Source organism: Haliotis rufescens, unplaced genomic scaffold, assembly GCF_023055435.1.
Source record: "Haliotis rufescens isolate VD_foot unplaced genomic scaffold, xgHalRufe1.0.p SCAF_9, whole genome shotgun sequence".
NCBI classification, from domain to species: domain Eukaryota; kingdom Metazoa; phylum Mollusca; class Gastropoda; order Lepetellida; family Haliotidae; genus Haliotis; species Haliotis rufescens.
In genome coordinates, this window is record NW_025964383.1 from 34718055 (window position 1) to 34741254 (window position 23200).

At 43.5% G+C, this 23200-nt stretch overlaps 1 protein-coding gene across 15 annotated transcripts in view; it reads left to right on the forward strand.

Annotated features, from left to right (window-relative positions):
- LOC124147792 (serine/threonine-protein kinase 26-like) overlaps positions 1–22278 on the forward strand; it is a 91134-nt gene extending 68856 nt beyond the window's left edge. For 8 of the 15 annotated variants that reach the window (XM_048390304.1, XM_048390306.1, XM_048390303.1 and 5 more), the window contains 6 exons: positions 1216–1290; positions 4806–4892; positions 5205–5315; positions 8147–8251; positions 9795–10003; positions 10441–22278. In XM_048390304.1, coding sequence (XP_048246261.1) covers positions 1216–1290; positions 4806–4892; positions 5205–5315; positions 8147–8251; positions 9795–10003; positions 10441–10450 — 597 coding nt within the window. In that variant the 3' untranslated portion in view covers positions 10451–22278. The remainder of the gene's footprint in view (positions 1–1215; positions 1291–4805; positions 4893–5204; positions 5316–8146; positions 8252–9794; positions 10004–10440) is intronic. The other 7 variants (XM_048390305.1, XM_048390309.1, XM_048390310.1 and 4 more) reach the window with 5 other exon arrangements.
- Positions 22279–23200: the final 922 nt, after the last annotated feature.

The window sequence follows — 23200 nt, forward strand, 5'->3', positions numbered from 1 at the left end:
TTATTATTTGTTTCAAATATCATACATATGCATGTGCATGAATTTAATCTTTCATACCTTTCCTTGATTTATTTCTGATTGTTTCTTATAATATGTTTGTTTTTTCTGGTTTAATCATTATTGTTTCCTTTGATTAACCTCCTGTTGCCCCCATCAGCCCCTTTGCTAACAAGCATAATGAGAGGGCAGACATGCACAAGTTAAACTGTTTGAACGTAACAATGCACTGTTGTCATGGTTATGAAAACTGATGAATACAGTTATACAAGTACCATACAAGATAGTTTTGCTGCTCAGCCCATGTGCAGTACTGTAAATATGCACTTTGTACTGCTGCAGGCTCCGTCCCACAAAGCATCTCAGTACATGACTGGCGTAGGTATATGTTAAGGCATTGGAGTTACCATCACCTTAGTGGTAAGATGCCTTAGCGGAATGAGGCCAGGGTGCTTATGATGGCAAGATCTCAATGTGACACAGGGTAATGAGAACTGGACACTTGTGAAGTGAAAGAGTCCAGACACAGTCTCCTGTTCTTCAAAGCCGTCTACTTAGTGCTACGACTGTCTGAAGTCTATGGTAAAGTTCCGATCACCTTAGCACTAAGATGTTGTTGTGGAATAAGGCTCAAGTCCGTTCCACAATGCAAACCTAGCACTAGGGCTATTGTAAGTATTTGAGTTGACCTTCATAGCGTCATGCTTTTGTGGAACAAAGTCAAGGTCAAGGCTGTAATATTGCTACCAGCGATAGAGCCTTTACAGACTTTACACGTCGATTATGTTTCTAGGTTCTTCAGAGCCATACCCGTGGGTTTCACCAAAGTGGTATCTGTCTGAGACCTGCATCACTTCAGTCTTTAACCCACTGCAAGCTGACATGCCGTGATATAACTGGAATACTGTTTAAAGCGTCATTAACACAAACGCACTCACTCACTCCCATGTTTCACTGCATTATTTTGGGGGAATAATGCTTTTCCTTTGATAATTTTTATATCGTGATGTTTTGGTTTGTTAATGTGTTCTGATTGAATATTGTTTTTCTTCCAAATGTCACCATAGCAATATGTGTTTTATTGCCCTCTCATTATGCCTACTGTGTGTTTTCTCTTTCTCTCCCTCCCTATTCCCTCTACCCCGCCCCTCCCTGCCCCTCCCTCCCCCTCCCTCAGGCATGTGCTAGTGTTGACCATATCTTGCTGCTCTCTTCTAGCATGTCAGTGGTGGTCAAGTTAATCATGGTCGAAGTGAGTCTGCCCCTGTTTTGACAGAGTCCCAAAATGATTTCGTAAGTTAAACAAATTTTACCCTTGCCACACTGTGGCACAACATTTTGCATCTATTTGTGTTGACATTTTGTGTTCAATTGTTTTTTCACAGATCGAGTTTTGTTGCATAGCAGTGATTTCAAATTGCCAGCCTAATTTGCTTTTAAAGTATTTATGCTAAGATCGATGTCACTACATCTTTTATGCCATTGCTTGATTGTAATGACCTTTTTATCTAAGATGGCAATAAAAGCTTGTTTTCACTGTGCCTTTTCCAACGCTTCCATCCTTGCAATGTGAAATGATTTACAATTTTGCCTTAATACTTCTTTCTTCCTACTCACTGTGACTGTAACCCTCTTGTCTGTATGGCACCATGTATGTTGTACATCGTTGTACTTTCATGGCTGCCGTCAGATGGTTCCAGATGTTTTATAACATTAAACCACTTATAGAACCTCTTTCTGGAATGCATCATCAAGTTCACAGGTTTGTTTACACTACGGCACCCTTGAATATATACAGCCAATATGTAGTCAAGTTGTCACATACATCTATTTTCTCAAACCCTACCATTGCCTTTGGGTTTAAGTAGAAACTATTGCTGAGTGTGCTAATATAGTTTTTGAAGAGAAGACCTACCTATCTTTAGCTCGTTCAAGCATTTGCTTGTTTTGTTTGTTTGTTTGATGTTTAACGCCGCACTCAGCAATATTCCAGCTATATGACGGTGGTCTGTAAATAATCAAGTCCAGTGATTGATATCATAAGCATTGATCCACGCAATTAGGATACAATGACACACATCAACCAAGTCAGCGAGCCTGACCACCGGATCCTGTTAGTCGCCTCTAACGACAAGAATAGTCGTCTTTTACGGCAAGCATGGGTTGCTGAAGACCTATTCTACCCCGGATCTTCTCAAAGCATTTGCATAAGTGACTTTACAAAAATGTTTTGGAACCCAAAGGTCTTTACCACCATGTTTGTATTCTTTCCGATGTAACCTGAGAGGTCATTGGTCAGAACACTCGCTAGTTTCTCTCTCACTTGAACCAGGCTGTGATTTGATTCATGGGTTAAAAAGCAACTTCATCGCATACTGGCCGTATGTGTTCGCCTGTGATGGTGGAACATAGTGTAGAGAAAGTCTGTGAAGTATTGACAATGCTTTCCGGAATCCTCCTCATGAATTTTAGCTGCCGTGTTGCTGGAATAATTCATTTTACTTGTATGAAAAAACACCCATTTTAAGGCTCGGGTTCATATTGCTAATGTGTGGAAAAGTTGGGTTTTTTATATTCAATCCTACCAGCACAATATTGTATGTCATAACAATCTGTTGTTCTCTAACCATTGCCTAACTGTTCATTTTGTTCTTCATCACTGATACCAATGTTATGTAGTGTATTAACAGTGTGTCACTTGTATATACAGATATTCATAGCATCAGTAATCTGTAATCATCTACAAACCAAGTATTATACATAGTATAGGATAATCATTGTTAACATCCACATACTCAATATTATACATTGTAAAGGATAATCAGTGTTATCATCCACATACCCAGTGCTATACATTGTACAGGATAATCAGTGTTATCATCCATATACCCAATATTATAAATTGTACAGGATAATCAGTGTTATCATCCACATACCCAGTATTATACATTGTACAGGATAATCAGTGTTATCATCCATATACCCAGTATTATAAATTGTACAGGATAATCAGTGTTATCATCCACATACCCAGTATTATACATTGTACAGGATAATAAGTGTTATCATCCATATACCCAGTATTATACATTGTACAGGATAATCAGTGTTATCATCCATATACCCAGTGCTATACATTGTACAGGATAATCAGTGTTATCATCCACATACCCAGTATTATACATTGTACAGGATAATACGTGTTATCATCCACGTACCCAGTATTATACATTGTACAGGATAATCAGTGTTATCATCCACATACCCAGTATTATACCTTATACAGGATAATCAGTGTTATCATCCACATACCCAGTATTATACCTTGTACAGGATAATCAGTGTTATCATCCACATACCCAGTATTATACATTGTACAGGATAATAAGTGTTATCATCCACATACCCAGTATTATACCTTGTACAGGATAATCAGTGTTATCATCCACATACCCAGTATTATACATTGTACAGGATAATCAGTGTTATCATCCACATACCCAGTATTATACCTTATACAGGATAATCAGTGTTATCATCCACATACCCAGTATTATACATTGTACAGGATAATCAGTGTTATCATCCATATACCCAGTGCTATACATTGTACAGGATAATCAGTGTTATCATCCACATACCCAGTATTATACCTTATACAGGATAATCAGTGTTATCATCCACATACCCAGTATTATACCTTGTACAGGATAATCAGTGTTATCATCCACATACCCAGTATTATACCTTGTACAGGATAATCAGTGTTATCATCCACATACCCAGTATTATACCTTATACAGGATAATCAGTGTTATCATCCACGTACCCAGTATTATACATTGTACAGGATAATCAGTGTTATCATCCACATACCCAGTGTTATACATTGTACAGGATAATCAGTGTTATCATCCACATACCCAGTATTATACCTTATACAGGATAATCAGTGTTATCATCCACGTACCCAGTATTATACATTGTACAGGATAATCAGTGTTATCATCCACATACCCAGTGTTATACATTGTACAGGATAATAAGTGTTATCATCCACGTACCCAGTGTTGTACATCCTATCATCAGCGACAGGCTAGGCTTGGAATACATACTCACACCTACCTCTAGTTAAAGTAGATAGCGAGGCGGTCGGGTAGCCTAGTGGTTAAAGCGTTCACTCGTCACGCCGAAGACCCGGGTTTGGTTCCTGACATGGGAACAATGCGTGAAGCCCATTTCTGGTGTCCCCCGCCGTGATATTGCTGGAATATTGCTAAAAGCGGCGTAAAAGCAAACTCACTCACTCACTCAAGTAGATAGCTGAATGGTGGCTTGCTATTTAAAAATAAAAAGGACGCAGCTCTTCTGTTCTTTGTCAAAGCCAATGTCTGCTTAGAAGTTGCTTTCTATCACCAGTATTTGGTCACCTTCTCTCAGTAAACTAGGGAGGAGGCCATATTAAGTCGCTATTCGCCAACTAGAAGTCAATCTCTATGTTAATTTGCTCTCTTATTTTTAGATAATTTATTTGTTAAGTGTTTAGAATTGATTCCTTCTGAAACTCCAAGTGTTTTTTTTATTGATGCAATGTATGTGCACTGATATTGTGTGGCATGACCTGTGCGATGTTGTCTTATTCAGTGTCGTAGCTTTGTATATGCCAATGTAACACTATTGTCATTAACCAATCACATCATGGTAGAGCAGTAACCTCGCAGTACTGTGTCAGACTGTTAGCTCAATACCTGGGGAGTCATCCTGGTTGTGGTGTTTTTTTGCATTTTGACCGGTTCATCTTCTTCCAGTCCCAAGGCTCTAAACATCTCCGTAGTCGGTCGGACATTGCTCAGCCCGTCACACCACCCAAATATAATACACCCCCTCAACAGGAAGTAAGTTATAGGGGAGACCACTCCTGTTGTATAGCTCTTGTAAACAGTTACCTTTGTTATAGATAAAGTGAACAAAACTTTGTAAATTCCTCATCAATCGAATTGATGAAAGATACCTTTGGAAGTTCACCTTGTGCCATTGTTTTAGATTAAGTGTACAGTACTTTGTAAATTCCTCCATCAAATAAATTCATTTACATCATAACAGAAACTACTTCTGATGGTGAAATTCTCAGAGCATTAAGTATTCGGAACGAAATGCAAACAATAGTGCCCGGTTTCCTGGCTAACAACTGTTCAATTTGCCTTCAGCGTTACGCCATGAGGCCTAAATCTCAATACGATATGCCAAACAATAGCCATTCCAATCCCCGGCCTACCCCGCCACCTCAGTATGGCCGTCCACCACATGGGTATTCCAATGTAAGTTGTTTTCTTGTCCGCATGTACATGTATCCTGCTGTAGCCAACCAACTTGAGTTCCTGCTTCCATCCTCGTACATCCAGAATGTTGGCACTTGGCCATCCACTGTCTGCCTGGTTGCAGCACTGCATGCTTACCCCTTGTATATACTCACATCACTGCCAACTGTCCCAAACATTTCGTATTTGTTATGAAATTCATGCAAACAATAGGCCAAGCTATGAGAACAAAAGTCACAAGGACATGGTAAGCTTGGAGGGGACGCTGGTGTCATGTTTTAGCCTTACGTCTGCTACAGACACATCTTGTTTATCGACTGATACGAAGTCTATTTATGGTGTTGCATTCTTCCAATCAAGACACTCCACTTTTGTTATAGAGAGTTGCTGTTGTCGAAATAGAAACTTAGTGATTAAATTTTCAACAGAGTTTTTGAATCACATGGCTGTATTGGACTGTAGCAGCATGGTCGGGCTATAGAGTCCCACCAGAAGATCATAACAAACTACTATATGTTATTGAGGAAAGTTGGCAGCTATGTATTCACAAACCCACATAACTACATGATATTTCTTCTACAAATGTCCTCGTAAAAATGTAGATACACAACACTAACACAAATATTGGCAGGTATATATTGGCCTGTGATATGAACCTTAGAGTACTGGTATCAGTTAATATTATCTAGTCATTATAAGTGTGGTGGTCAAGTGAGAGTGGCCTCCCTTGTTGGCCAGTATCTATAGTGTCATTTCTCCTAGGAAGTAACAGGGGGGTGTCACGCAACCTTGTTTACACCCAGGCTGATACAGCGTCACAATCAACAATCTCACACACAGTTTTCTATCTTCTCTTTCAACTGTTTCTCACAGTTAAGAATATTGACAAGATCATTTCCTGGCTGCTATTTGTGTGTAACAAGTGTCTTGCCCTGTTGAAAAATATGTATTTCTTGGGTCACCTTAATTTGTTGATAACAAGTGCGCTAACAGTGAATGCACTGACAAGATAGATGTTGTGTAGAGTATTGTGTTATTTTTTGTTAAAATTATTCTGTTCGACTCCCTTTACAAAGATTGGTCACCAGTAAGTAACATATGTAGAATATAATTTGCGAGTTTTTGAAAAGATTCTGTGTTGTAAGTGAAATGCTGGGTTGGTCTGGTCCCTGGAAACAGTAGTTTATTATTTTGCCTCGTTGTCCCGAACGGACTGGCAGGCTGGTTCTGTTTCAAGCTCTGGCTTTAGAACGGAGGTTCGTACATATATCCATGCTTCCGAAACACGTACTCCTTGTACTAACACCTTACAACCTATCTACTCTTCCGTCAGCTGATTAACATACTAAACCCCTATACCCACTCAACACAAATACACAGACCATCATAGGTCCTGGTGTACAGGCGGTGTTCACACACTGGGCAAGTGATCGATCCATGAAGCGGAATACATTCAGTTGGGGCTGGGTGTGGTAGCATTAAGCTCCTCTATTGACTTGAGTTCAATTCAGGGAAGTATGCCTTGAAAATCTTTGTCAGTGTGCTAATGCGATTGTCATTGATGGTAGAAGTTAACCGTTGTGTAAAAGTACATTTGAAGTCTATTTGTGGAGGGAGGGGTTTGATCATTCTTTTTAAGTTCTTTTGTTCAGTGTCGCAGACCTTTTGACAATACAAACTAAGAGTATGTTGTTGGGTACAATGCTGAGATTAATGTTCGACAAATATGTTGATTTCTTAGTATTTGGGTATGGTATTCTGTATGTTTGTCTGGATGGGTGGGTCAGACTTTGTTAACATATGGTAAATTAATAGCTTTTGACCTTTCTAGTCATAGGTGTTTTTTATATGAATATGTAATGTGTATGTGAAAAATAGATACATGTGCCAGCAATTGAAGATGGGATGGGTAGATGTCAAGATGGGATGGGTAGATGTCAAGATTGGATGGGTAGATGTCAAGATGGGATGAGAACATTGGAAGATGGGATGGGTAGATGTCAAGATGGGATGGGTAGATGTCAAGATGGGATGGTTAGATGTCAAGATGGGATGGTTAGATGTCAAGATGGGATGGTTAGATGTCAAGATGGCATGGGTACATGTCAAGATGGGATGGTTAGATGTCAAGATGGGATGGGTAGATGTCAAGATGGCATGGGTACATGTCAAGATGGGATGGGTAGATGTGAAGATGGGATGGTTAGATGTCAAGATGGGATGGGTAGATGTCAAGATGGCTAGATGTCAAGATGGCTAGATGTCAAGATGGCATGGGTAGATGTCAAGATGGGATGAGAACACTGGAAGATGGGATGGGTAGATGTCAAGATTGGATGGGGGAACATGATTGGGTGAATACATGATGTGAGGATGGGATGGGAGTGTTTTGTGCTTGAAGAGAACTGGTAAGATACTACAGAATATGCATGTTTTTTTTCTGATAATAAAAATTGTATATAATATAGTCTGCTAGGTATTGGTGAAAGGCAAGGCAACATATTATGCACCCATCACTCATGTCGATATTGAATGCTTGACTGTTACCAAAAGGAAGGTAATGGATGCTGTGAGTCTTCTCTTGCTCTAAAACCTCAGGATGTCTTTGAATACGAGAGGTTTCTACATAAATACATGTATAGTTATGCAAACATCAGTCTGTTCTCAAGTATGTACAAATATTTATTTTCAGAATACATCAAATGAAATGTTAACATCAACATTATTTGAGGAGAGATAATATTTCTACCATGTTAATTGCTTGTATCAGAGATGCGTACTGACTGAGGTTTGTTGTCAGTGATGCTAACAGGAAGTCCTCTAACTTCCAGCAAGCCAAGCAGCATGCACCTCAGCCGCCCAGACAGAAGGAGAATGACATCCAGCCTTCACCGTCGGCTACTCTCACCTGTGCGATACACCCCACACTCTCTCAGGTGAGACACCCCACACTCTCTCAGGTGAGACACCCCACACTCTCTCAGGTGAGACACCTCAGTGTTCTCTGCTCCGCATCTCTTAGAACTGGAATCTGTGCTGACCAGATGTGTATCGGTTGGACAAAATGGCTGTTCACAATGTATTAGATTAATCCTTCGTTTTTCATCCCCCTCCTGCTTCACTACAAAAGCCCTGCTTCATTTCTATTTCTTGTCCCCAAGTTAGAAACGGGTGGGCGAGTCAGAGGTTTAATGATTGACAGTCCTTAACTAAAGACAAAGTCATACGGAGGTTTGGCTATTAAAGACCTAATAAATAATGCAGAGTGACCATAAGGTAGGTTACTAGTTGGCCTGATCAGGACCCTGTTCAACAAAGCGATCGTAGGGTTAAGATGATCGTAACTCTCATACTTTAACATTGACACACGACAGTCGTAGCACTAAGATGATCGTAACTCTCATACTTTAACATCGACACGCGACAGTCGTAGCACTAAGATGATCGTAACTCTCCTACTTTTACATTGACACACGGCAGTCGTAGCACTAAGATGATCGTAACTCTCATACTTTAACATTGACACACGACAGTCGTAGCACTAAGATGATCGTAACTCTCCTACTTTAACATTGACACACGACAGTCGTAGCACTAAGATGATCGTAACTCTCATACTTTAACATTGACACACGACAGTCGTAGAACTAAGATGATCGTAACTCTCATACTTTAACATCACACGACAGTCGTAGCACTAAGATGATCGTAACTCTCCTACTTTAACATCACACGACAGTCGTAGCACTAAGATGATCGTAACTCTCCTACTTTAACATTGACACACGACAGTCGTAGCAATAAGATGATCGTAACTCTCCTACTTTAACATTGACACACGACAGTCGTAGCACTAAGATGATCGTAACTCTCATACTTTAACATTGACACACGACAGTCGTAGCACTAAGATGATCGTAACTCTCCTACTTTAACATCAACTCACGACAGTCGTAGCACTAAGATGATCGTAACTCTCATACTTTAACATTGACACACGACAGTCGTAGCACTAAGATGATCGTAACTCTCCTACTTTAACATCGACACACGACAGTCCTAGCACTAAGATGATCGTAACTCTCCTACTTTAACATCGACAAACGACAGTCGTAGCACTAAGATGTTCGTAACTCTCATACTTTAACATCGACTCACGACAGTTGTAGCACTAAGATGATCGTAACTCTCCTACTTTAACATCGACAAACGACAGTCGTAGCACTAAGATGACCATATCTCTCCTACTTTAACATCGACACACGACAGTCGTAGCACTAAGATCCCTTTGTGAAACAGGGCTGTGGTGTGTTCATGAATCATGTCAGTGTGATATATATCTGAGATGACATTCTTTTAATTTTTTTGTGATACTTTGCAGTAATTATACCTAAAAGTTAAAATGTAAGTGTCACCCCAGCCACATGGATGTTTTATTTTCAATATCCCTACATTTATTCCCTCATCTGACCCTGACAGCTGAAAGACGACTATCGCGATGAGTACAGGCGCCTGGGACGTCCCGTCCAGAAAACGGAGGCCATTGATGAGTTGCAGAATGCATTTGATCTGGCTGAGAAGTCCTGTCCCGGGCTGGCTGATGACCTCATCTCTGGGATACTCAATCGTTTAGGGACACCATCTTTGAGTGAAATGGACATTAGACGGGCAGTGGACAAAGTCAAAAGGTGAGAGCACGGACATTTGTAGCAGCCTCAAGTTTCTTGTAAGCTACAAAGGTGAGTTCATTTCTTCAAGCCCAGTGATGATCTGGGTTAGAATTGGTCTTCAGGAACTCTTGCTTGTCATAAGCAGCGAACACCTGGATCAAGTAGTCAGGCTCAGTGACTTGGTTGATGCATGTCATCAAATTCCAAATGCTCATGATGTCAATCACTGGATTGTCTGGTCCAGACTTGATTAGTTACTGGATGCCGTCATACAGCTGGAATATCGCTGAGAGAGGCATTAATCAGCAATCAATCAATCATTTCTTCAAGGTTGACACTTCTGTGGATGTGTTTTGTTTCAAGTAGCCATCCAAATCTAAACTTCAGACACATTTTGTTCTCTGACAAGAAGCGTGCAAAAAATACATTTTCACAAGTGACTATTTCCCTTGCAGACCTTCCTAGGACCAACTTGAGTGAGCGACTGTAACAACTCCTACTGCACTGTTGTTACACTGTATATAGACAATTCCAAGATAACTACTACGCCAATTACTGACTTGATGCCGATGTGGACTGACGGAGCTCATGAACGTTACATGAACAGTCTGCATCTACCGACACCATTCCTAAACTTAGTAGCTGCAGATGTCATCGTCGCTCCGGGATAACCAGAGATCCTGAAACAGGTTCCTGGATTTTGTTCTGCATTGCCAGCGGTTTCATCTTCATCAGCTTGTTGGTGGTGAGGAGTTGTATAGGAGGAGTTATGTCCCCTGTATAGGAAGAGTTATGTCCCCTGTGTAGGAAGCGATGTCCCCTACAACAGCAGAAAGAGCAATACCATGGAAACAGTTGAGTTCAAAGTTGGATAGTGCTCGTTTTTGTGTTTCATACAGGTTTTGTTGGAGCAGTACTCCTTGAACTGTTGCTTGGGAAGAAAAGGTGTCTATGAAGGTTTTCTCTCAAATATTCACAAGATGTATTTGTGCTTGATCATGTGGAATTGTGCCATGATGTGAGCGTTGACCAAACATGAGCTTGAGATCTTCCAATGTAGATTATTTCATTGATTCCATTTGTTGTTGCACTTTATGAGAAGCGGGATGGATCAGACGCTGATGCCATGCTTTCGAGATGGTTATTGTCACCTGGTGGATCAGACGCTGATGCCGTGCTTATGAGATCGTTATTGTCACCTGGTGGATCAGACGCTGATGCCGTGCTTACGAGATCATCATTCTGACCTGATGGATCAGACTCTGATGTCATGCTTACGAGATCGTTATTGCCACCTGTTTGATCAGACGCTGATGCCGTGCTTACAAGATCTTCATTGTCACCTGGTGGATCAGACGCTGATGCCATGCTTACGAGATCATCATTGTCACCTGGTGGATCAGACGCTGATGCTGTGCTGACAGATCGCCATGTGACCTGACAGATCAGATCGTCCTCGACAATCACAGTTGAACACAAAGCCTACTACGGCTTGTATTTGCAAATGTTTGTGTTAGATGTTCCTTTGTCATGCAGGAGGATGGAGACGTAAACGTTGATCGCAGTGAACGATTCATCAACCTTCTGTAGGAACTAGGCGTACACGAGCCAGTGTGTGATCACATTCAGGTTCCTGTCAACGAGGGAAACAATGCAGCCAATTTAATTACTAACACCACTTGTTCCATTGGGGAAGAGTGTATGTTGTATTCCATACTAACATATAGGTATCCTCAAAGTAAACTCCATTGTTAACCTGACTGCAATCTATTGTATGCAACAGCAGTATGTATACTTCATGCACATGTGTATTCCAATGAATCAGTGATATCGTAGTGTAGCCGATCATGTAATGATATGTACCGGTAGTCCGTGATGACCCAGAGTTAAGTGGATGTATGTAAGGGGGGTAACTCTCACACATCTGTATTGGCAGTGCATTCCAGTATTACCATATTGAGATACCTCTTTCTCAGTCCGTCACTTAAATCCACTGTGTAGATTTGCCTCGCATGTGTCAAGGTTTGGACAGTAAAATTTCCTACCTGAAATACTCGTTTCTAAGATCCTGCGTTACGAAGTGACCCCACTGGCCAGCACTTCACGGTACTGTACTCCAGTATTTATAACGGAACAGCCTCCATGGTGCATGTTCAAAGTCATAGGGAAGTGACTATGATAGGGGTAGAAATTCCGGTAACAGATTTTACAGGTGTCATCTTTGCCGTGCTATTGCTGTATATGTGAGACCTGCAGGTCTGATGCATCTGTGTCATAGGAATCATTCTGTATCTACTGGTTTATTTATGAAACGTATTTAGCCACCTTGTGCCAATAGCTGCAGCTATTTCTTAGTATATGTCTGGGGGTTGGGAAAATATCTTCTTTCTTTACTGTTTCAACTGATGGATCAGGTGTCTGTTTGGCTATTCACATCGGTGGCAGCTGTCGCTATGGTTACTCAGTTGGTATCGGGTGGTATCCAAGTGGCTTTGGGACCTCAACTCAACCAATGTGACTGGTAACACAGCGCCAGTTGTCACTGTGGTTACATTGGTGGTACTATGGTTACACACATTTTGGTTGATTACACACAATGGTGGAAGTTGTCACTATGGTTACATACAGTGGTGGAAGCTGTCACCATGGTTGCACAAATTGGTGGCTGCTGTCACTATGGTTACACAGTGGTGGCTGCTGTCACTATGGTTACACACAGTTGGTGGAAGTTGTCAATATGGTTACACACAGTGGTGGAAGCTGTCACCATGGTTGCACAAATTGGTGGCAGCTGTCACTATGGATACACACAGTGGTGGCTGCTGTCACTATGGTTACACACAGTGGTGGCTGCTGTCACTGTGGTTACACACAGTGGTGGAAGTTGTCACTATGGTTACACAAATTGGTGGCTGCTGTCACTATGGTTACACACAGTGGTGGAAGCTGTCACCATGGTTGCACAAATTGGTGGCTGCTGTCACTATGGTTACACACAGTGGTGGAAGCTGTCACCATGGCTACATTTTTCGTATGTTGTACAAGTGCAGGACACTCAGGCTTATGGCTCTTCTTGTATATGGTTATATTTTGTTGGCAATGTTCAATTTTGAGTTTGATTTACCAAGTTAAGTTCAATCCACTGTTTATTTAGAAATGCAAGTTATGAAACACTTTCAAAGTTGTGTGTGTACAGAACCTCTTAAAGCTTAAACATATGAAGCCAAGTACCATACACTGTATGTGAACAGAATATGACATGTTGTTGCAAGTCTAGAAACTTGTGTGAACCAGTAATGGAGACCTCATCCATACACCCTTTCTACTCGCTGATATGGAACAAATTAGTAGCCTGTCTGACATGATACCAAGTAGGACTTCAGTGGACCTTTGTATGGTTCTGTAGAATGCCCACTGTCGGTGCCAGGGTGGTATGTATAGGTAGGGGGTGCCAGGGTGGTATGTATAGGTAGGGGGTGCCAGGGTGGTATGTATAGGTAGGGGGGGGGCCAGGGTGGTACGTATAGGTAGGGGGGTGCCAGGGTGGTGTGGTATAGGTAGGGGGGTGCCAGGGTGGTATGTATAGGTAGGGGGGTGCCAGGGTGGTGTGGTATAGGTAGGGGGGTGCCAGGGTGGTATGTATAGGTAGGGGGGGCCAGTGTGGTATGTATAGGTAGGGGGGTGCCAGGGTGGTGTGGTATAGGTAGGGGGGTGCCAGGGTGGTGTGTATAGGTAGGGGGGTGCCAGGGTGGTATGTATAGGTAGGGGGGTGTCCTGGCCGGCGTGGTATGTATAGGTAGGGGGGTGCCAGGGTGGTATGTATAGGTAGGGGGGTGCCAGGGTGGTATGTATAGTTAGGGGGGGGCCAGGGTGGTGTGGTATAGGTAGGGGGAGCCAGGGTGGTATGTATAGGTAGGGGGGTGCCGGGGTGGTATGTATAGGTAGGGGGGTGCCGGGGTGGTATGTATAGATAGGGGGGGCTGGGGTGGTACGTATAGGTAGGGGGGTGCCAGTGTGGTATGTATAGGTAGGGGGGTGCCAGTGTGGTATGTATAGGTAGGGGGGTGCCAGTGTGGTATGTATAGGTAGGGGGGTGCCAGTGTGGTATGTATAGGTAGGGGGGGCTGGGGTGGTGTGTATAGGTAGGGGGGTGCCGGGGTGGTATGTATAGATAGGGGGGGCTGGGGTGGTACGTATAGGTAGGGGGGTGCCAGGGTGGTGTGGTATAGGTAGGGGGGTGCCAGTGTGGTATGTATAGGTAGGGGGGTGCCAGTGTGGTATGTATAGGTAGGGGGGTGCCAGTGTGGTATGTATAGGTAGGGGGGTGCCAGTGTGGTATGTATAGGTAGGGGGGGGCTGGGGTGGTATGTATAGGTAGGGGGGTGCCAGGGTGGTATGTATAGGTAGGGGGGTGCCAGCAGGGGTGGTATGAAACAGGGATGAACTGCGGTGGTGTAGGCAAAGACCAATGACATTCTGTACTTTGACACAAAGAAATGGAGATGGCCACATGAAGATCCACTCATGTAACAGTCCAGACTTATGAAATATGCTGTCTTTACCTGAATACATACCACAAACATATGTTACCTAGGAAACAAATTTGTATTTCTTAAGTGATGTATTTTGTGCTGTTGTCATATGTATTAGGGTCGGGAAGATTCACAGTACATCTTATTTCACTATGACAATTTAATCAGGTCGCTGTATCGATACGAGATGATACAAAGTCTTCAGTATGGAACCAAATTTTGACTGGGCACAGTAAATTTCAGTTCATCGTAGCATTTTTCAGAGTTTGGCTTGTTTTCATCTATAAAATATAAACTCAGAGACAATGTTCTTGGATAAACTTTACGATCTTGTGTATCGTGATACTTATTGTATAGTGACTTTGTGTATCGTATCGTATCGTATCGTGATACTTATTGTATAGTGACTTTGTGTGTCGTATCGTATCATATCGTGACTTTGTTTCGCCCCGACTTTGTGTGTATCCAATGGTTACAGAGGGCAGGAAAGATGTATGGATGAGGTAAAGAGGTGTGGTAATGTGAAACATTGAAACATATCATATGTGTCAGATCTTATTTATGTATATACCAAACTAGAGAGATATATATTGTGTAGCTGTCACTCCAAGCTATACTATGTGATGCACAGTGTGTAAACATCTGTTGTGTTAATAATTGGAGCAAATTATGTCTGCCACAGTCCTGTGCTACACATATATTTTATTTTTGATTTAATAATGTATATATGGAGACAATTCATAAATGTGTACAGTATATCTAACAATGTATGATAGAAATAATTTTGTATTGTGTGCAAAATTCTACATTTTTGGCTGTATATTTCTTTCTTGTTTTTATATGTGTTCATTTTAATCACTGAACCTGTTGTACTTTTCATGTAGTGTCAGTAACCACTTAGTATTGTTTCAAATCCATCCATCTTATGGAGGTGGTCTTGTGCACCGTCAGTGACAGGTGTAACGCTAGGTAGAGTTATGTCCCTTAGATGCAAGGATCTGCTGCTTGGTTTGAATTCCCGATCTGCCCTGATTAAGATCCTTGGTTTGTTAGCATCATAGCCCTACTGGATTTCAATGATGTGGTAAACATGTAAGACCTGCGTCACTTTGGGCTTTCCTCCCACCTGCTGCAAATGTAAGACTGGGTACCGCTCTAAGTGGTGGTAAGTTTTGACGGCAATAGTAGAATTGTCACTCCCATGACAGGAAGATGGGATAGCCTAGTGGGGAGAGCGTTCACTTGAAGAAGGTTATGGGTTCGATCCCCACTTCATTAAGCCCATTCTCGATATCCATCATTCTGCTAATGATGTGTTTAGAGCAGCCAAAGACCATTCTGAATCTACCCCCCCACCCCCCATAATGCAGCTATAGACAGAATGGTTAGTGAGTCATTGTTTGAAATATTGCTTTTAAAGAAGTATTGATTTTTTGATGAATGAATTTGAAACGATCTATTTATTGTTAGTGGAAACAAACCACCTATCAGTCGAGGAATTACAGTTATATGAACTTTTGCTGGGCAAATTGTAAATAGGAATGTGTATACTTTGTAGTAAGCAGATGATGTAGGCTGTACATAGCTACTGACTGAGGGTTATCATGTTAACATAGGAAATAACAGTGGATGACATTTGAAATAAGGCTTAGAAAATATTCTTGCTTCTCAGACCCTGCATGTATTACCTGCATGAAATCTGCTTTAAAAAAGCATCCAAACCAAGGTAACACTCTTTTTTCACACCAAAAAAGAGGCCACCCCAGACTCCTCCTCTTATTAGTAATGGCTAGAGAACAAACTGTTTCTGTTTTCCAGCCAAATGCCCCGACTGTATGCTCCATATATAATGATAGTCTGTATAAGGGGAATGTTAGTTTGGATAGTATCCTCACACACGGTCTCATCCTTCTAACTAGATCACCTGTCAATACTTGACCGATTTGTATACACCGGTTCCTCCATCACCCGTGAATACATATGGCCGCTGTGCAGTGTAATAGTGTCTGTTTTAGTCCTTGAAATGAGGGTGTGTATGACACCTAGAAGTCCGATGACCCGTCCTGTGCGTGATCTGTGTGTGGTCCCTACGTTGCCTGATACTGAAGCAGTGTGTAGAGCAGGTGGACGCAAGGCTGTGACATGCTCTGGTCTCCATCTTCCTGGGACCAGGCCTTGATGCTGTGGGTAAAAGTAGCAGCTACATATCGGACAGATGTATTCACACATGGAGTAGAGCAGGTGGACGCAAGGCTGTGACATGCTCTGGTCTCCATCTTCCTGGGACCAGGCCTTGATGCTGTGGGTAAAAGTAGCAGCTACATATCGGACAGATGTATTCACACATGGAGTAGAGCAGGTGGACGCAAGGCTGGGACATGCTCTGGTCTCCATCTTCCTGGGACCAGGCCTTGATGCTGTGGGTAAAAGTAGCAGCTACATATCAGACAGATGTATTCACACATGGAGTAGAGCAGGTGGACGCAAGGCTGGGACATGCTCTGGTCTCCATCTTCCTGGGACCAGGCCTTGATGCTGTGGGTAAAAGTAGCAGCTACATATCGGACAGATGTATTCACACATGGAGTAGAGCAGGTGGACGCAAGGCTGGGACATGCTCTGGTCTCCATCTTCCTGGGACCAGGCCTTGATGCTGTGGGTAAAAGTAGCAGCTACATATCAGACAGATGTATTCACACATGGATTAGAGCAGGTGGACGCAAGGCTGGGACATGCTCTGGTCTCCATCTTCCTGGGACCAGGCCTTGATGCTGTGGGTAAAAGTAGCAGCTACATATCGGACAGATGTATTCACACATGGAGTAGAGCAGGTGGACGCAAGGCTGTGACATGCTCTGGTCTCCATCTTCCTGGGACCAGGCCTTGATGCTGTGGGTAAAAGTAGCAGCTACATATCGGACAGATGTATTCACACATGGAGTAGAGCAGGTGGACGCAAGGCTGTGACATGCTCTGGTCTCCATCTTCCTGGGACCAGGCCTTGATGCTGTGGGTAAAAGTAGCAGCTACATATCAGACAGATGTATTCACACATGGAGTAGAGCAGGTGGACGCAAGGCTGTGACATGCTCTGGTCTCCATCTTCCTGGGACCAGGCCTTGATGCTGTGGGTAAAAGTAGCAGCTACATATCAGACAGATGTATTCACACATGGAGTAGAGCAGGTGGACGCAAGGCTGTGACATGCTCTGGTCTCCATCTTCCTGGGACCAGGCCTTGATGCTGTGGGTAAAAGTAGCAGCTACGTATCAGACAGATGTATTCACACATGGAGTAGAGCAGGTGGACGCAAGGCTGTGACATGCTCTGGTCTCCATCTTCCTGGGACCAGGCCTTGATGCTGTGGGTAAAAGTAGCAGCTACATATCGGACAGATGTATTCACACATGGAGTAGAGCAGGTGGACGCAAGGCTGTGACATGCTCTGGTCTCCATCTTCCTGGGACCAGGCCTTGATGCTGTGGGTAAAAGTAGCAGCTACATATCAGACAGATGTATTCACACATGGAGTAGAGCAGGTGGACGCAAGGCTGTGACATGCTCTGGTCTCCATCTTCCTGGGACCAGGCCTTGATGCTGTGGGTAAAAGTAGCAGCTACATATCAGACAGATGTATTCACACATGGAGTAGAGCAGGTGGACGCAAGGCTGTGCCATGCTCTGGTCTCCGTCTTCCTGGGACCAGGCCTTGATGCTGTGGGTAAAAGTAGCAGCTACATATCGGACAGATGTATTCACACATGGAGTAGAGCAGGTGGACGCAAGGCTGTGCCATGCTCTGGCCTCCATCTTCCTGGGACCAGGCCTTGATGCTGTGGGTAAAAGTAGCAGCTACATATCAGACAGATGTATTCACACATGGAGTAGAGCAGGTGGACGCAAGGCTGTGACATGCTCTGGTCTCCATCTTCCTGGGACCAGGCCTTGATGCTGTGGGTAAAAGTAGCAGCTACATATCGGACAGATGTATTCACACATGGAGTAGAGCAGGTGGACGCAAGGCTGGGACATGCTCTGGTCTCCATCTTCCTGGGACCAGGCCTTGATGCTGTGGGTAAAAGTAGCAGCTACATATCAGACAGATGTATTCACACATGGAGTAGAGCAGGTGGACGCAAGGCTGGGACATGCTCTGGTCTCCATCTTCCTGGGACCAGGCCTTGATGCTGTGGGTAAAAGTAGCAGCTACATATCGGACAGATGTATTCACACATGGAGTAGAGCAGGTGGACGCAAGGCTGTGACATGCTCTGGTCTCCATCTTCCTGGGACCAGGCCTTGATGCTGTGGGTAAAAGTAGCAGCTACATATCGGACAGATGTATTCACACATGGATTAGAGCAGGTGGACGCAAGGCTGTGACATGCTCTGGTCTCCATCTTCCTGGGACCAGGCCTTGATGCTGTGGGTAAAAGTAGCAGCTACATATCGGACAGATGTATTCACACATGGAGTAGAGCAGGTGGACGCAAGGCTGTGACATGCTCTGGTCTCCATCTTCCTGGGACCAGGCCTTGATGCTGTGGGTAAAAGTAGCAGCTACATATCGGACAGATGTATTCACACATGCAGTAGAGCAGGTGGACGCAAGGCTGTGACATGCTCTGGTCTCCATCTTCCTGGGACCAGGCCTTGATGCTGTGGGTAAAAGTAGCAACTACATATCGGACAGATGTATTCACACATGGAGTAGAGCAGGTGGACGCAAGGCTGTGACATGCTCTGGTCTCCATCTTCCTGGAACCAGGCCTTGATGCTGTGGGTAAAAGTAGCAGCTACATATCAGACAGATGTATTCACACATGGAGTAGAGCAGGTGGACGCAAGGCTGGGACATGCTCTGGTCTCCATCTTCCTGGGACCAGGCCTTGATGCTGTGGGTAAAAGTAGCAGCTACATATCGGACAGATGTATTCACACATGGAGTAGAGCAGGTGGACGCAAGGCTGTGCCATGCTCTGGTCTCCATCTTCCTGGGACCAGGCCTTGATGCTGTGGGTAAAAGTAGCAGCTACATATCGGACAGATGTATTCACACATGGAGTAGAGCAGGTGGACGCAAGGCTGTGCCATGCTCTGGTCTCCATCTTCCTGGGACCAGGCCTTGATGCTGTGGGTAAAAGTAGCAGCTACATATCAGACAGATGTATTCACACATGGAGTAGAGCAGGTGGACGCAAGGCTGTGACATGCTCTGGTCTCCATCTTCCTGGGACCAGGCCTTGATGCTGTGGGTAAAAGTAGCAGCTACATATCAGACAGATGTATTCACACATGGAGTAGAGCAGGTGGACGCAAGGCTGTGCCATGCTCTGGTCTCCATCTTCCTGGGACCAGGCCTTGATGCTGTGGGTAAAAGTAGCAACTACATATCGGACAGATGTATTCACACATGGAGTAGAGCAGGTGGACGCAAGGCTGTGACGTGCTCTGGTCTCCATCTTCCTGGGACCAGGCCTTGATGCTGTGGGTAAAAGTAGCAGCTACATATCGGACAGATGTATTCACACATGGAGTAGAGCAGGTGGACGCAAGGCTGGGACATGCTCTGGCCTCCATCTTCCTGGGACCAGGCCTTGATGCTGTGGGTAAAAGTAGCAGCTACATATCGGACAGATGTATTCACACATGGAGTAGAGCAGGTGGACGCAAGGCTGTGCCATGCTCTGGTCTCCATCTTCCTGGGACCAGGCCTTGATGCTGTGGGTAAAAGTAGCAGCTACATATCGGACAGATGTATTCACACATGGAGTAGAGCAGGTGGACGCAAGGCTGGGACATGCTCTGGTCTCCATCTTCCTGGGACCAGGCCTTGATGCTGTGGGTAAAAGTAGCAGCTACATATCGGACAGATGTATTCACTCATGGAGTAGAGCAGGTGGACGCAAGGCTGTGACGTGCTCTGGTCTCCATCTTCCTGGGACCAGGGGTTGATGCTGTGGGTAAAAGTAGCAACTACATATCGGACAGATGTATTCACACATGGAGTAGAGCAGGTGGATGCAAGGCTGTGACGTGCTCTGGTCTCCATCTTCCTGGGACCAGGCCTTGATGCTGTGGGTAAAAGTAGCAACTACATATCGGACAGATGTATTCACACATGGAGTAGAGCAGGTGGACGCAAGGCTGTGACGTGCTCTGGTCTCCATCTTCCTGGGACCAGGCCTTGATGCTGTGGGTAAAAGTAGCAACTACATATCAGACAGATGTATTCACACATGGAGTAGAGCAGGTGGACGCAAGGCTGGGACATGCTCTGGTCTCCATCTTCCTGGGACCAGGCCTTGATGCTGTGGGTAAAAGTAGCAACTACATATCGGACAGATGTATTCACACATGGAGGATGTGGTGTATTCAATCCTGTGAAGTATTCTTGATGCCTAGATCACTAATCCTAAGTATATACAATGTTTAACTGAATAACCCACAAATAACCCTATTCATAGCATCATTGGAAATAGTAAGGCTGTTTATCAGCTTTAGATACAGAGAAATATATATATGTATGCACGATACGAACAAAGTGTCTTGCTGTGTTTGCGATGGCATTAGATGATGAGAGTTAATGTTAAGCATGTGGTACATGCAACAACTACGATGAAAGTTATCTTCATATATCATGCTTGGCATAAATATGGTGTTTAATTTATTTTTCTATATCTGTAATAGATATATGCTCTGATAGGGCCTGATCATCTCATTCCCTCCCCCACCATGTATACAGCAGCATCGTCACCCACAGCAGCATCGTCTCCCACAACACCAGGAACATTTCACCTCACAGAGATCGACTTGTTGATCCTTGACAGATATCTCCCTTCCATATTGCAGTCTCAATCTTACATCACTGCTGTTAATTGACAAACTAATTTCTTAATAGATTTACATGTGTAATTATTCCCATTGAGCTGTGCTGTGTAGTACGGTTAAAGCTTACAGAGTAATGTTCCTATCTGCTTGTTTCAGGGCTGATGAAGTAATGCTGGAGAAATTCAAGCAACTCTTTTGTTATAAATCAGCCCTAAAGATGAAGTTGTTTAGCTGATGTGCCAAGAAATATGTTGATTTGCATGTTGTCGATTTGAAATTCTAATCGTTAATTAGTTTCTATTGTGTATAAGCTCTAAGGACTGTTGAATTTTTCTTTCTTCCCATGAGAACAGTTTTGGATTTATTAGGTACATTGGTTTAATCCAAACAGGTTTAAATACACTTTACTTTCTTTCTGGGTAGAAAGATATTCATGAATATGAGTGAAGTCCAAGTTTCCAACGACAGAGGACTTGAAGAGCCAGTGTCGGGTTCCATATTCCTATATGAGACCAACGGTTATATTTTATTAACTCACTTAATATATCTGTAGTGGAATATAGTTACTTGTATTATAAACATTCTTACAACATTGGGTAATGGGTTGCCGTACATTTGAACTGAAAGAGGGGAGACACCAGGCCGCCTAGCTATGTATACTGTGGTCACTGGGAATCTTTGCTGTCAATGAGAAGATTTTGGTAGGCGGTAATCCGTCTCGTCCCCTTCTTCCATTTTGAAACCAGTGATCTGTCTCGGTTGTGTAATAGCGTCGGTCTGCTGTTGGCAGCCATGTTGATTGGTATGATAAAACTGATGTAGGACACTTCTTCTTTCTGACACACTACTAATCTCTACATCTGATTGATATTAATCCAGTCCATTTCTTGTAAAATATAATGATATTCAAATAAACATGATGAAAACTGATCCATGTTGGTCGTCAATGGTGAAGACTATATGTCCAGGTACTGTGGCGTTTGAAGGGTTCATCCTAGCCATGGTCTGCTGACTGAGATGAGTGAAGGTTGTAACACGTGGGCCAAAATACTGTACCACGACCCATGGGGAGTCCAGGTTAGAATAGGCCCCCAACACCCTGTGCTGGTCCTCACAGCCAACCCAATGGATCAGGTAGTCAGGCTTGATGTCTCGACTGATGGCATGTACCCCAACTCTGTGGATCGTTGCTCACAATATCGATCACTGGATCGTCCGGTCCTGATGTTTTACAGACCACTGTCATACAGCTAGATTATTGCTGTTTGAGGCGTTGATTAACAGAAAACATGGACATACAGTTTGAATACTATTGTTGTTGTTTATCACCACACAAACTCCAGCTATAATGAAGAATTGAGCCTGGGCCAAACAATCCAGTGATTGATATGAGCAATATTCCATGCACCCAGACAGGTTGGATGACCTGATCCATTGTCCCCGTTTACGACCTTCTGTGGGGCAATTCTAACCTGGAAACACTGTGGACTAGTTGGAATTTGCAGATGTCGACCCGTCCATCTCTGCATGAATGAGTGAGTGAACTGTGTTTAATATAAGCAAAGTTCTAACTATATCACTGTAGCTGGCAAATAATCCTGTCTGGACGAGGCAAACTAGTGGCTGACAGCATGAGTAACATCAGGTCATTCTGAAACAGTGACACACAATCAGTCGGGGGCACAGTCTGACCATGACACACAGTTGTTACAGCTCAGCTATATCACTGTAGCTGGCAAATAATCCTGTCTGGACAAGGCAAACTAGTGGCTGACAGCATGAGTAACATCAGGTCATTCTGGAGTAGTGACACACAATCAGTCACCGCACAGTCTGACCATGACACACAGTT